General features: G+C 40.9%; 1 protein-coding gene across 7 annotated transcripts in view; it reads right to left on the bottom strand.

Moving 5' to 3' along the window:
- CFAP65 (cilia and flagella associated protein 65) overlaps window positions 1–13,442 on the bottom strand; it is a 66,382-nt gene that overhangs the window by 26,675 nt on the left and 26,265 nt on the right. For 6 of the 7 annotated variants that reach the window (XM_089520411.1, XM_089520416.1, XM_089520412.1 and 3 more), the window contains 12 exons: window positions 11,041–11,241; window positions 10,135–10,497; window positions 9,424–9,561; window positions 7,074–7,319; window positions 6,416–6,640; window positions 6,042–6,200; window positions 5,542–5,707; window positions 5,320–5,448; window positions 4,093–4,309; window positions 3,789–3,917; window positions 2,312–2,488; window positions 1,765–1,831 (listed from right to left, as the gene is read on the bottom strand). In XM_089520411.1, coding sequence (XP_089376537.1) covers window positions 1,765–1,831; window positions 2,312–2,488; window positions 3,789–3,917; window positions 4,093–4,309; window positions 5,320–5,448; window positions 5,542–5,707; window positions 6,042–6,200; window positions 6,416–6,640; window positions 7,074–7,319; window positions 9,424–9,561; window positions 10,135–10,497; window positions 11,041–11,241 — 2,217 coding nt within the window. The remainder of the gene's footprint in view (window positions 1–1,764; window positions 1,832–2,311; window positions 2,489–3,788; window positions 3,918–4,092; window positions 4,310–5,319; window positions 5,449–5,541; window positions 5,708–6,041; window positions 6,201–6,415; window positions 6,641–7,073; window positions 7,320–9,423; window positions 9,562–10,134; window positions 10,498–11,040; window positions 11,242–13,442) is intronic. The other variant, XM_089520413.1, reaches the window with a different exon arrangement.

Here is a 13,442-nt window from a genome sequence, read left to right as displayed (position 1 = left end):
GAGTACTGGTAATTGGTATTATGAGCAAGCAATGCCTGTGGAAGTTGTCAGAGCTAACTCTGAGTAATTTCACTTCACCTTTACTACCAATGCCCTGCTGCTCCAGTTTCAGGTTCCTATTGAATTTTCACAGACCCTCTCCCCTGTGCTCACTACAGTTTTAGAACCATCTCAGTTCCTAGCACTATCAGTCCAGAAACACTGTAGAGTTATTCTGTCTGCTTCACCTGAGCATATTTTTCTAGTATTGAAAAAAATGGAAGAAACTATGGAAAATATGGAGGATTACAAAATGAAGATACTCTCTAGACTACCTATGAAATCATAATCAAGGTAATATAACTGAAGAATAAAAACCTCATTTGGTCCTACAGTCAGTCTCCCACCTCTATAAACAGTGATGTATTACTTCAGTTGTGAAGCATGCAATAAATATTTCACACAATCACCACCATTCGATGCTTTACAACTGTGTTCTAAATATGTCAAAGTGAAAACTACAATTAGTATCTCTGATAATATAGTTTTAAAATACAAATAAAACTTAAGATGAGATCAGTAATCATGTACATAAATCTCCATGGAAAACCTGGCTGAGTGATGATGTGAGCTGCAGTCCAAAAAGCTTACAGAAAATAAAATGTGTTGCTTTTCAAGGTAGCACGACACTCTTGTTTTTGTTGAGACACACTTAACACAACTCCCTGACTGGTCAATATTTGTGTAGGACTGAATCACAGTTATACATCACTCAAGGAAGGCATTCTTTATATTATTACTAGCATTAATTTTGTTAATTCATGTACTGCAGATTGTTACACATAATAAACATCTCAAGAGCATCCTCCTTATCTTTTTTCTGCAGTGCCATCATCTAGTCACCTTTTGTTCTGTTTCCATCTTCATTTTTTGTTGGATTCCAATTCTATTCTTATCTATCTGGGAGCAGCTTCCCACTGCACTCAGTGGACTATACTTCTGTTTTATATACAGAGGACTGTACATAACGTATTTCTCTTTCATTCAAATACAGTACCTCCCCAATAAAAATTAACCTCCACACAAGTATCTGGCATTTTTGAATATCACATATGGAGAGAAGAACCTAAGAGTCATTAATTTTCCACTAATATGGTGGTGTTAGGTATTTAGTGCCAGCAGATGGGTCAAGCTAAGCAAAGAGGATTCATAACCAGGAAAAAATTGGGAGAGAACAACCTGAAATTCAGAAGTTAGATGTAACAAATTATAAATGCTATAGTTACCTATGACTTACTTTCCTTGGTAATGAAATTATAACAAGTTACATTTCAAAAGTACATAACAAGTGGGGGTAAAGTTACTTTATTAAACAAAGAGTAATTTGTAAAGTCAGCTGAAAACTCTGGATTATATAAAATGATATGGACTATGGCTTCAATAACTGTTCAGGAATAACAAACAGTGAGATAGTCTAGATGGTCTTGTCTTAATTTGATTGCCACTTATCCTGTAGTGAGGAATTTAGTACAGAATAAAAACATAAGTGGATGTGGAGCTATAGATCTTGGATACATTATGGAGGGGGTCATATGCAAAGCTTCTCACTAAGAGAAAGCCATTTCAACAGTACATTGCCTACTCTTGCTATACTAGCAACAGTTTGCTGCTAACTCCAGGGAAAACGTCCCATAAAATGAGAAGGGGCTGGACTACAAGTTCTGGATTACTTATATGCCTGCCTCAGTGGAGACAGTTCCTGAACTTCTGTACTCAAAATCATACCAGAATTTCTCGACCATGAGAAACCTTCAGCAGGACTGGAAGCCGATCGGTGCCAATGAAATCATGTCTGGCAAGGGGGAAACAAATACGAGTATCAGAAACACACATAGATGAAATCATTCCAAACTTTGAGCTGGAGCAGCCTATCACAAACAGCAGATTAGGGACAACTGATTTCCCTGCTGAAGAGCTGCACTGTTGCATAAAGAGCATAAAGGACAGTCATGTCTGGATGGGAAAGAACAGTGCAAAACCCATTTAGAACTACTATCAAATCAGTGCCATTCTCCAAACACAGGACATGCAAACAGGCTTAGGGATTCCAGTTATATGGAACCCAGAATATGCCAGGGTTGGGGTGAGGAGCACTGGATCTGTCTGAGTTTCATACCCACAGAATGAATATAACAGTGCCCCAGCACAGTAGACACTATGCACATTGGATCCTGTGCTGGTGAATCTGAGTTAGCACAGAAACTGAGTTTGAAATTTCAGTTTAAGATCACTTTCCATACAGGTAAGGGGAAAAAACTGAGTTTGTGGCTACCTGTGGGTTAAGTTTATGGTTTGCTCTTCGCCTGGAAGAAGCTTTCCTGCCTTGGGAAAGACAGTAAAAAGCTGGTTATCTTGGATCCTCATCTGGTGCAGCTCATTGGGGTCAAATTCAGTACTTTCTGCCCAATATTCCATATCAATTGTCTGGTCAGCAGGAAACAAAAAGGCCCTAGAAGGCAAGCAGTGCAAAAACAAGGGGGACAAACGATTATGCCTTACAATTAGAAAGCAAAATGAATAAAGAAGTGATAGTCAGCAGAGCTGGAGGCCTTCTAGTCCTACTGACCGTCATGAACATGGCTTTATGTACTTGGAGTCTTAAAAAAACTGCAGCTACAAAAAGCTGTACTGTGCATCCTAAATAAATTATACAAACAGTGTATGATTTCTCTTGTTTAGCATAATTCTGCAGTGTTTACTACTTTCCCTAAATTGTTCAGGGTTTGCTAGTTGAGGGGAGAGACAAGGAACCATAAAGGCTACTGATGCATCACTTTGGAGCAGATATCTTCTTTAGCCTTATCTTTCACTTCTGAGAATTCAACAGACTTGGAGCATACTTTCAAGCACCATTGCAGGGAGAGGTGGGAAATATAAATTTTTAAAAAAACTATTATTATATGGGCCAGAAATGTGATTTCTATAAAATGAGACAGGGATGAATTACCATACATGCTCAGTGGCACTTTGTATGCTTTTATTTTGCTCCTGAAGAAATGTGGCATACATGTATCCTCCTTACTGTAATCTAGACACATACTCTTGCCATTACAAGACTGTGCCTCCACAGAAGTATAGTTGAGCTAATATCCCTTAATACTGCCAACTTTCTACCTCCAGCTAATGGAAGAAGACAATTCAGGTCCTATCAGTATTCTGTCTCTGAGTCTAGCTAGATTCAAATGGATGAAGAAGATAAGAACAGCACATGTTCTGGATACAGTACCACAAAGAACCATAGACTATAGGCCATCTAATCCCAAATACAGAGCTGAAGCTTCCATGATAGATGTCTGTCAAGTATCTGCTTGAAGACCTTTAGAGAGGGAATGCCATTTAACTTGATAACTGGTTCTCAGAACTCACTACTATCACCATTAAGAAGTTTCTCATAATGTATAAAGCCATTCTCTGATTACCATATACAGATTTAGTCATGAGTAGAGAAAGTGAAGAAGTCACATGGAATATTACTGTCTGGCTACTACTAATCCAAACAGGCTTAATTTATCTGCATAAATCTTTATCTGAAGACATGAGGAATCAAATTCTCCAGAAGCCATATCTACACTGTGAGGATACTTGACTGTCCTGAATATCCAAGGCACAATATGAACACTACACCACTTCCTGCTATGACGCTCCTGTTAGTAATAAGTTTCTCATTACCTGCTCTCAGAAAAACAATATAAAATCTATGTAACTATTAGAGCTATTTCCCATCTAGAAGCAGTGAGGGACTAACTCACCAGTTCACAGGTATCATCCCATTGTTCTGTAGCATCAGCACAACCACAGAGGGCATGCATCCAATAGGAGCTGCACCAAAGTTGAAATCCAGCATGACAGGAGTATAGATTGAGGGAATCCGCTCTATGCTGCATGTTGAAGAGAAATTAGGAGTGAATAAAATGCTTGAGAAATGCTGCCTGGCAAGGTTGCAAATTCCAGAAACCATCTTTCCCAATGCATTGTTTGTCAGAAAAGGGAAAGAAGTTGTCATTTTAGATTATGAAGAAATTTAGGGCCTGACAGAAGACCAAAGATCCTTACCTGTGCCTTGTGGGTACTCTAAAAGTGAGCTCCTGAGGTGTTGGCTCTCGCTCCAGATACTGGTTCAGAGTCTCCAAAGAGAAAAGTCTCCAGAGGTGCAGCTTGCTGATGCCACGGGCACTACCTGTGCCACAGGCATCAGTGATACAGATAGATGGATAGATGCCTGTTGCTGTTACACAGCAAACTGACTGCTTTTCCCCAAGGGGTGTTGTGGCTTGCATGGAGATACAAAAAGGAAGCAAACATTCAAACAGATAAATACATTAACAGATCAAGGCAACAGACTTAACAGTTAAGAATTCATGAGTAAAATCTGAGACATCTCCAGACGGTAACGGGTAGTGCAATAAGTGTCTTTTACCACTTGTTTACTGTCCATACCTCTTCACTTAGAGCAATATTTCAGATGCAGGAACATTGCAATTTCCTAACTCTTAAGTATGCTTATTCCTGGGGGAAATGTTCCTGGGAGAGACTACAGCTCATTAGGAGAGCACATGCCTGAGAAATGCAGCCTTTAAATGGAGATGCTTAGGATTTGTGAGGCAAAGACATAGGACAGGGCCATACACTAATCAAGATGGCAAACCAATAGGGCTGGTTTTTTTTTCCACTGAAGGAAATCAGTACCTTTGTCTGTAATCTCCATGACACCAGCTAATTCTGCATGCCAGCCCCACGGCACCAGCCACTTTCCACTTTGGGTGAATAGCAGCAAGGCTATTTCCCTCTCCAGCCAGTTTATTGTTTGTGGACAGTTTATCACACTATCAAATCAACTAGAGATTGCTAAAATTGTTGTTTTATTACTTACATAAGAAATTAGTCCACCAATGAAAAAATGTGGCTGAAAAACACTTTTATGTCCTAAGTATTGGGGAAATGAGGACACAGTCTATAAAAGCTTACACATCTTTCACTCAGTTTGTTTCAAAGGTGCTGCAAGATTAGTTTGCACTTTGTTTACTTGTAAAGGAAAGGAAAACCATGAACTCTAGCATTAGAAATTCACAATTGTCTAGAAGAAAGTAGGACATTGTGAGCATCAAAGTGTTGGCAATAAGTAAGCTTCCTTCCTGATTCACAATCCCACAAAGAACCTTAAGATGCACACATTGTGGGCAGGTTCAATGTGCAGTGAAGCCAAAGCAGGTATTTTGCTTGATGTGGGATCTCCCCCCCCCCCTCCTCACTCCATACAAGTTATCCTGTGTCAGCTGTTACCTTTGGGAGTAGAAATGGCATAACTGACTGTCCAGGAGTAGTGCAGTGGACGGGTTGGTTTAAGAGTTGCTTGTAAAAAGATCTTTCCCCGAGCAGCAACTGTCCCTTTGTAATGGTCAAGAGTGATGGCTATAGAAGAGAGGCAGAAGAGGTAGGCTTAATATGGAAGGAAGACCTCAGGCAACTGCAAAGCACAAAGACATTTGTACTTCCATTATATACCTAAGGGGTCACTGGCAACTTCTTCAGGATCACATGGTCCCGTGACCATCTGCTCCACGCTGAGAATATACTGTAAGGAGCAGGCCCCATTATTAAATAATGTCACTTCACAAGACTGTGTGCTGCCAACCAGGATGCTGCCAACATCCACCTGTTCATCTTGTGCCTGCAGCCCAAATACAACAGAGAACAGTCAGGTCCATTAAGCAATGTAGATTAGGGGTAAACCATTGAAATACTGTTATTAAAGATACTGAGGGAAGACAGGAGCATGATATGGAGAAGCAAGCAATCTCAGTCAGGTTATTATGCAACCCAGCATAGCCCACAGGTGGAGGCTTTGTACCACCACTAGTTGGGAGGATACATATCAACTAGTTCAGGCCTTCACAGATGTCAGGCTCATCAGAGTATGTTTAAAAACGGGTAGTTCTATGACAGAGTTTCTGCTCTCTTCTAACATGGTCAATTTATCTTCCGCCATGGATGGCATCACTTACTGTTAAAGTCCCGAATGATCCTTCCCCGATCACCCGCAGGACATAGCGGGTGCTCTGTGTAGTCTTGTCATCCAGTAGCTCTTGCTCTCTCCACACTGTCACCCAACTCCGCAGAAGATATTTGGTCTGTTCACTAGGAGTGAAGGTCCAGGTTTGAGCCTGAAATCACATATAGAAGAATATGGGGGAATGAAGCAGCAACTTCAGGCAGCAGATTCTGATTATTAGGAAGGCAAGGAGAGAGACAGACATATCATTCACTGCTCGATCTAAGGCAGATAGAATGTATTGGACCAGTTGTGGAAACTGGAATCACTTATTATTAACCTTGGCTCAAAAGAGGCACTGTTTTTCCTTGCAATTATCCTACTCACCAAAGCTTCATTGGGCAATATCATCCCTTCAGCAGGCTGGACAGACAGGAGCTTTTTATCCAACTGCTGAATTTTCCATCTGAAGAGCATGGGTAAGCGGGTACAGTTCTTGATGATGAAGGTGCGTGAGGAAAAGGTGCCCACACAGGTAGGTCTGAAGTACAGGTTGCCATCACTTTCTAAGAGGAGGACCAAGGGCTCAGCCCTACTCTTAAGGTGGATCTCCTGAGGAAGAAACATCAGCAGGGTTCTTCAGCCAAAGTTGTCAACCACAGTGCTTTCACAGGGAAGTTGAGCTGGGTCCTAAGCTGGCATGGATAAGCCTGGAAAGAACTGGGATAATATAAGGAGGTGGTACAAGGGCAATGTTGCCAAAATAAATGTTTAATTTGTGAAGTTCTAGAAATGTCATTTAACAAGCATAATGTTTTCAAGTGCAGTGCAAATTAAAAGTGTCCTCCTCACTTTGTCTGGCCTACAGAGGGCTTGGGATGTGGGAATCAGGTATCATATCCCATTTTACTTCCCTATCTCTGACTAAAACATTAAACAGCATTAAATTAAAACATTATTTAAAAATCTTATACTGGTGTAGACATGATGCAGGGTATGGTTGTGTGGTGGAAATAAAAGAGAATCTACTTCTCCTTATCCCTACCTTGGTGAATGAGGAGCAGAAATTGAGATGTAAAGACAACATGTGGTGCTGTGTGGATGTGTCCACTGGGCAGGTTGAGAGAAGAAAGATCTGATGGGTTCCAGGTGCAACAGATCCACAGCTGGGCTTGACCAAGACAGCGGGGCACTTTTCCCGGTCCATGTGGAAGTTTATCGCTGTGCTGCCCACATTGCAAAATAGCATGCTGCGGTATGTTGTAGTGCTCCGGCACACTGGAGGGAAGGCCTAGGAAACAGCAACAGGTTTTGCTTACAAAAATAACTCACTTGCATTTGCCTTTTTCTCAACCTCTGTTTCCTGAAGATGTGTGTGGTGAGGGCTGTAGCATCATCCGAGAAAAGCAATGAAGAGAACATAAAATGCCTAATACTTAGCTCGCCTTGCAAGATCAACTCCATAAAGTGAACAACCTTACCTTACTTTCCCTTTTATTATATGACAGGGGAGAGCCACAAAATGTAAATTCGAAGCAGGTACTTTCATTCATGGATTACAACCCTAAGGACTTTTGTATGCTACACCCACACAGAAATTAACTGTGGATAGAGGGAGGAATTAAGTAAAGCTATGTACAGATGCACTAGCAAAGAGCAGTGTGTGTATGTTATTCTGTGGTAGCATAAGCTTCTCAACATTTTGTGAAAAGACACCCATGCAGTCTACAGATCAAACTCTGATTGGTGCTTCCTCTTCATCCTTCCTACTTCCCATGTTACAGGCATCTGGTCCGCTTTGTATTTTTAATGTTCCATCTCCAAACAGCCAGCATGTTTATGAGGTCAGAATTTTTCCCACTGCTTTCTTTCTTTTTTAAGGGGTAATTAATTGCTTTTTAAATTATTGTTCCAAAAACTGCAAGAAGAGGATGGTGTCTTCATGAGTGACACAAAAGCACATTATTCATCAGGACAGTGCACAGTCCCTATGGCTACATATTGTAAGAACAGGATTCCTCCGAGATCAAACCAAAATATGGTCATATTGCAACAGATGCATGTCTTTCACAGAATGAAAGCAGGAACCATTTTGTTCAAATATGCAGACCTGTACAAGTATAAATGTGCAAATGTGGAAGAAAGGGGAGAATTCTTCATTGTTACAGTAGAAAAAGTGGCTTCTGATCCCTCATGTGTATAATACAAATGATTATAAATTGTCATCATCATTAAAATCATCATTATTTATTTATATAGCACCATCATTGTCCATGATGCTTTAAAAGTAAAAGAACAACAAAACAGTTCCCTGCCCTTAACCTTACAATCTAATTGCAACATGTACGTGTTATATGCCTTCAAATCTTTTCCAAATTATGGTGACCCTAAAGTAACCCTATCATGGAATTTTCTTGGTGGGATTTATTCAGAGGATGTTTGCCATTGCCTTCCCCTGAGGCTGAGAAAGTGTGACTTGCCCAAGGTCACCCAGTGGGTTTCATGGCTGAACTGGAATCAACCCCCAGTCTCTAGAATTGTAGTCAAGCGCTCAAACCACTATGCCACACTGGCTCTCAACTATGACATGACATGACACAAAAGGAAATGGGGCTGGTAGTGTGGGAGATATTCAAGTCCAGCAGATACTGCCTCTTCTCTCCTTCTGAGGCCAGAAGTCGGGATGGAAGGGAGGCGCCTTCATCTGGGCCTAGGCATGATAGAGCTGTGCCAGCCTTTTCTCTCCTTCCTAGGCCACCGTAGTAGCATCTGCTTATGGGCCTAGGTATGAGTGAACTAAAACTGGCATACTATACTCCCAGAATAAAAACAAGACAATTCATTTTCAATACCATGGAAATGGCAAATAGTATCTATTGGAGATGGTCCTCTGCTGACCTCTGCTGGCATTGAGCTGGTTAAGTCTCCACTCAAGAATACTTGCGTGGAAGCCCTGACTGGCAACTGCCAAAGAACAAAAGGATTTTCCTGTCAAGTAACAGAAGATGGAAATGAGCAAGAAACAAATTTCAATTCTTTTATCATGGGGAGATATGCAATGCAAGCCTCCAAGCAGATTTGGAGGTGTGCAATAAGAGAAATGGCCCAGTGGACAAAGTATTGACTTTCAGTTCTGCACGCTCAAGATTCTTAACTGTGCCCCAGTCGTGCCACTGGATATAAGTGACTAAGCGTGATTTCTCAAAATTAGTTCCCTTTTTGATAAAAAGAGGAACAACAAATGCTCACCTCTCAGGTCTGTGAGGAAAGTAAATGGATATAGTTATTGGCACATAGAAACAAGTGAAAGTTTAAAAGGAATCCCTTCCAATCTGCAAACAATTTGTTGTGGAGAATGAACATCCCCTCAGAGGGACAAAGGCTATCCATCTAACCTCATGGCAATCCATGGTGTACCGTGGGATAAAGTGTTGCCGCCCAGGTTGAAAAGTGTGTCCACACAAACGGATGGTTAAGCTCCACGATGGGCACATGGTGACAGACTCTTCAATGTTACTGTAGTGTCTCAGTACCTGGCAATGACAGAAAAGAGATAGGACTGCTCTGACAAGAGGCATGCCAACAACAGGGCTTTATGGGGGGGGGGGGGGGGGTTGTGGGTTTTTCGGGCTATATACTATGTGACCTTGTGTAGGGAGGAGTCAGCCATAGATGCTGGCAAAATGTCAGGAATAAACTCTTCTAGAACATGGCCACATAGCCCGAAAAACCCACAAAAAAGTATGGATTTAGCCTTCAACTTCACAGCAGGGCTTTATCTTTGGACTGCTTTAATGCCATATCATAGGGTTGCCAAGTAAGTTTTTTTCCCCAGCAGAAAGGGATCAATCTGCCCTTAAACAGAAATCTTATGTCTGAACATTATCTTTATTTTTTACTAATTACCCTCTTGCCCACTTATTACTGGGTAGGCAGGTATTTACCATCAGTTCCCATACCTGTCAAACCAAGTAAGCCAAAGGATGCTGAGCGAGCAAACTTCTTCTGGTCATCTTCATGACCAGGGGAATTTATTACCAATGCAGGTTTACTCACACAGGTTTATGCCTGTGCCATAAACATCATTGACATTGTTTACTACCCACCTTGTAGAAGGCAAAGCCTTCTAGTTCAGATGCATACAGAGAATTAAGCTGAGGAGGTTGGAAGGTGACGCGGAAATCCATTGTCTTCAGAGGTGGGATGTCACAACTCTCTGGGATCACCTGGAAAGGACTATCTGTCTTCTTTGTCCATATCACAGTTATTTTTCCCTTTGTATGATTGGTCACACACAGAGGAAGTGGCTCAACCTCTCTAAGTTTTGCACAACAGCCAAAATCAAATTCCTTGATGCTAAGGCTGACATGGGGAGGAAACATGGTGAAGTCACTGCTTACACCATCATGGAAATATTCAACCATGGGCTCAATGTTAGGGTATTCCTCTGGGGACTTGTCTTCCAGAATCTATAAAGACAAAAAAGAAAAAGAGATATTCCGGCTAAAGAGAATACAAGTAACTAGATGTTCAAAACTGATGGGTGCTAATGTTATCTTCAGATTTTTCTGTTGATATCATATCACTAGAGATGGGGAACAAATGACAAAGTGTCATCATCCATAGGGTAGGCAAAATCCCAAAAACATTCCAGTTCTAAATAGCCAATAATTATGATGGAGGCCCAGAAAGACAGGGGTTTTTTATTTTCTTTTATAAAATTTATTTTAAAATTACAAAATACATAACAACAACATTTGAGTCATCAATACAACTGCCAGAAATTATGATATCAAAAACTACAAAATTAAGGTTGGAAATGTGATTACAAGGTTAAACCTGAAATTACAAGTTTAAACCTAAAGAAAGATAGGGTTAAAGCCTCCTAAAATTTAGCAGCTTTGAATTTGCCATAGGCACCCTCTACTCATAATACCTCCCTCCCGTATCATATCCTTACAATTGTGGTTATTTACGAGTATATTTGACCCTTATAACAGTCATGTATTTACCTCTGGTGGGAGTGTAAGAGCTCCATTTTCATCCACCAAAAGCTTGCCTTCCTTCAGCATGGTGCCCAAGATGTCTGGTGAGAAAAAAGTCAGGCCTCTGGCCATGTGTGTCCTGTACCTGGTAAGGTGTTTCAGTGTCAGAATAACTGGGCTCGTTGTTTCTGTATGACAGGTCCCAATCAAATCGAGGAATAATGGGTCCTGAAGGGAACCAAAACATAAGAATGGCCATCTTCACGTGCACTCTTTTCACTATCAACAGCTCTACAAATTACCCTTTTATTGGGGGCCTTTTAAACACTGCCTGCAAGTGTAACATTAGGTAGACTGAAGCAACCATTTCAGGAGAAAATGATGGAAAACAGTAGTGGAAGACTGCTAGCTATTCCTGCTATCACCACCACCACCACCTTTCCACTTCGTTGGAGGATAGAAATGCCTATCCTGCACCCTCCACACTAGTCTGCTGCCTTCATGTGCAATAGAGAATAATGTTCCATCACTAGTATGAAGTAAAATTCCGCTGCCAGTTGAGTTCACTTTTGTATGAAGAACTGAGAGTGCACCTCGACCTTGTCTTGTATCTCAGGCAGCAAAACATCTTGAGCCAACTCTCCATGAAATTGCCCCCAATTAACCTATTGATTCCATGAAAAATCCTTACACACAGCCAGAAGTAGTGCATTATATGCATTTATATTATGATTTGTATCTCAGTTTCTTAGAGAAAGACTGAAACAATCATTCTGGTCTACTTAACAAAATAACTCATAAAACATAATGTGTTGCCCTTGTCCATCTAGCTGGATTCCAAGTTTGCTGGGATGTAAAGCAGTGTTTTCCATATTAATGTCTACATTGGCACTTTGCTATCCTGGTTGTGCTTATCTATAAATAATTTCCATTGCTGTATTAGGAACTGGTATTATTATTCACTGGATTTCTGTGCTTATTATGTTAACTGCTTTCTTCCTTGATAGCAGTTAATGCAGTAAGAAAAATAGAAATTACCTGAGAAACTCACTGATGTCTTCCTATAAAGAGGAATTTAAGCTTTGCACTGTGTAGACAGGTGTGGATGCTCAAGGAGTGTGTAGGCGGGTTGGTATTCTTAAATGGAGAACAAATTTATTTTAATTTTTGCTTGCCTTTTATTGCCTGCCTTGTTCAGTGGGCTCAGAGCCTAATTTGACTGTGTGAAAATCCTTCCTCCCATACCATCCCAAGCCTAAATTCAGACTACATGTCTTCACCATAATCACTCCTGCCCCCAACTTCCTTGCACAATTTTGAAATTTTTCAACCTGAGGAAGAAACCTGTGGTTTTCAAAGCTTGTACAATGATTTTTGGCCTTTTTTGCTGGCCTAATGAAAGTATCCCCTTAATACTGTTTTCAGATTTGTATTACAGTCAACACAGCTGTCCTTGCATTTCTTTTATACACTACTGATTCTGTGTTTGAAAATGTTCTTGCTATAAAACCACCTTGAGCCTTTTTTTATGTAGGTGGAGTCCAGGTTTTAAAAATAATAAACCAGTTTTATTTAAGGCACTGAATGCTCTTCTCCAGCACATTCAGCCCCCATATTACAATCAGCCTAGATTGGACTGGTCTCACAGACTATAGTGATCATTGCAAATTTAGCAGTTATGTACATTAGGACCATCTTTCTTCTGTTCTGAGTACAGGGTGCCCTAGGTAAATGAGAGAAGACTTTCCTGAGGGCCCTTCTTGCACTATTGGCTTTGTTCTCCCGTATAAATACATAAAATTGTCTTAGGAAGATACCATTCTCTTCCTTACAACTCAGCATAGATAAGGAATTTAAAATCAAACACGTGTCTAGTAAGAGGGACAACAGCTATTGAAAAGTAAGAACACTCTTTTAGTCTGAGCACCCTAACTCAGTTTCAGCATTTTCAGGACTCTAATGCAGCAATGACTGAGGACAAAGGCAAAGATTTGAGACCAAAACATCCAGCGATGTGTAGGTATTTTGTAGCTTAAAACTCTTACTTCTAGTTTTTAAACCTCAGAAGATGAATGTCAACTTTGAGAATGGGGGAAAGTACAAAAGCTGGGAAACCACTAAATAGTGGTATCATGTGACAGGGAGGATTGGGACCCCAGGATCTGAGGTTTCCAAAACCTGAACTACTAGAAATGGTGGGCAAGGGATGAAACCCGATAGTGTGGGGAGACTCAACACTACCTGCAGACATGGGGCAAAAACAGATGTCCCAGTAAAGCTGGCTTCTTGCTGGCTTGAGGGTGCAGCTTATGGGTGGCTTGGGGGCATGGTGTTGAGACGACACTTGCCCCAGAGCTGGTGAAAAGCTGGCTCTAGAGGCAAAGGGGCAGCTTTTTTCCACCCCAAATAGGAGCAGACTTTTTCCACTT

Source organism: Sceloporus occidentalis, unplaced genomic scaffold, assembly GCF_023333645.1.
Source record: "Sceloporus occidentalis isolate IW3139 unplaced genomic scaffold, rSceOcc1.0.p SCAF_4, whole genome shotgun sequence".
NCBI lineage: Eukaryota > Metazoa > Chordata > Lepidosauria > Squamata > Phrynosomatidae > Sceloporus > Sceloporus occidentalis.
This window is presented reverse-complemented; position numbering and strand designations above follow the sequence as displayed.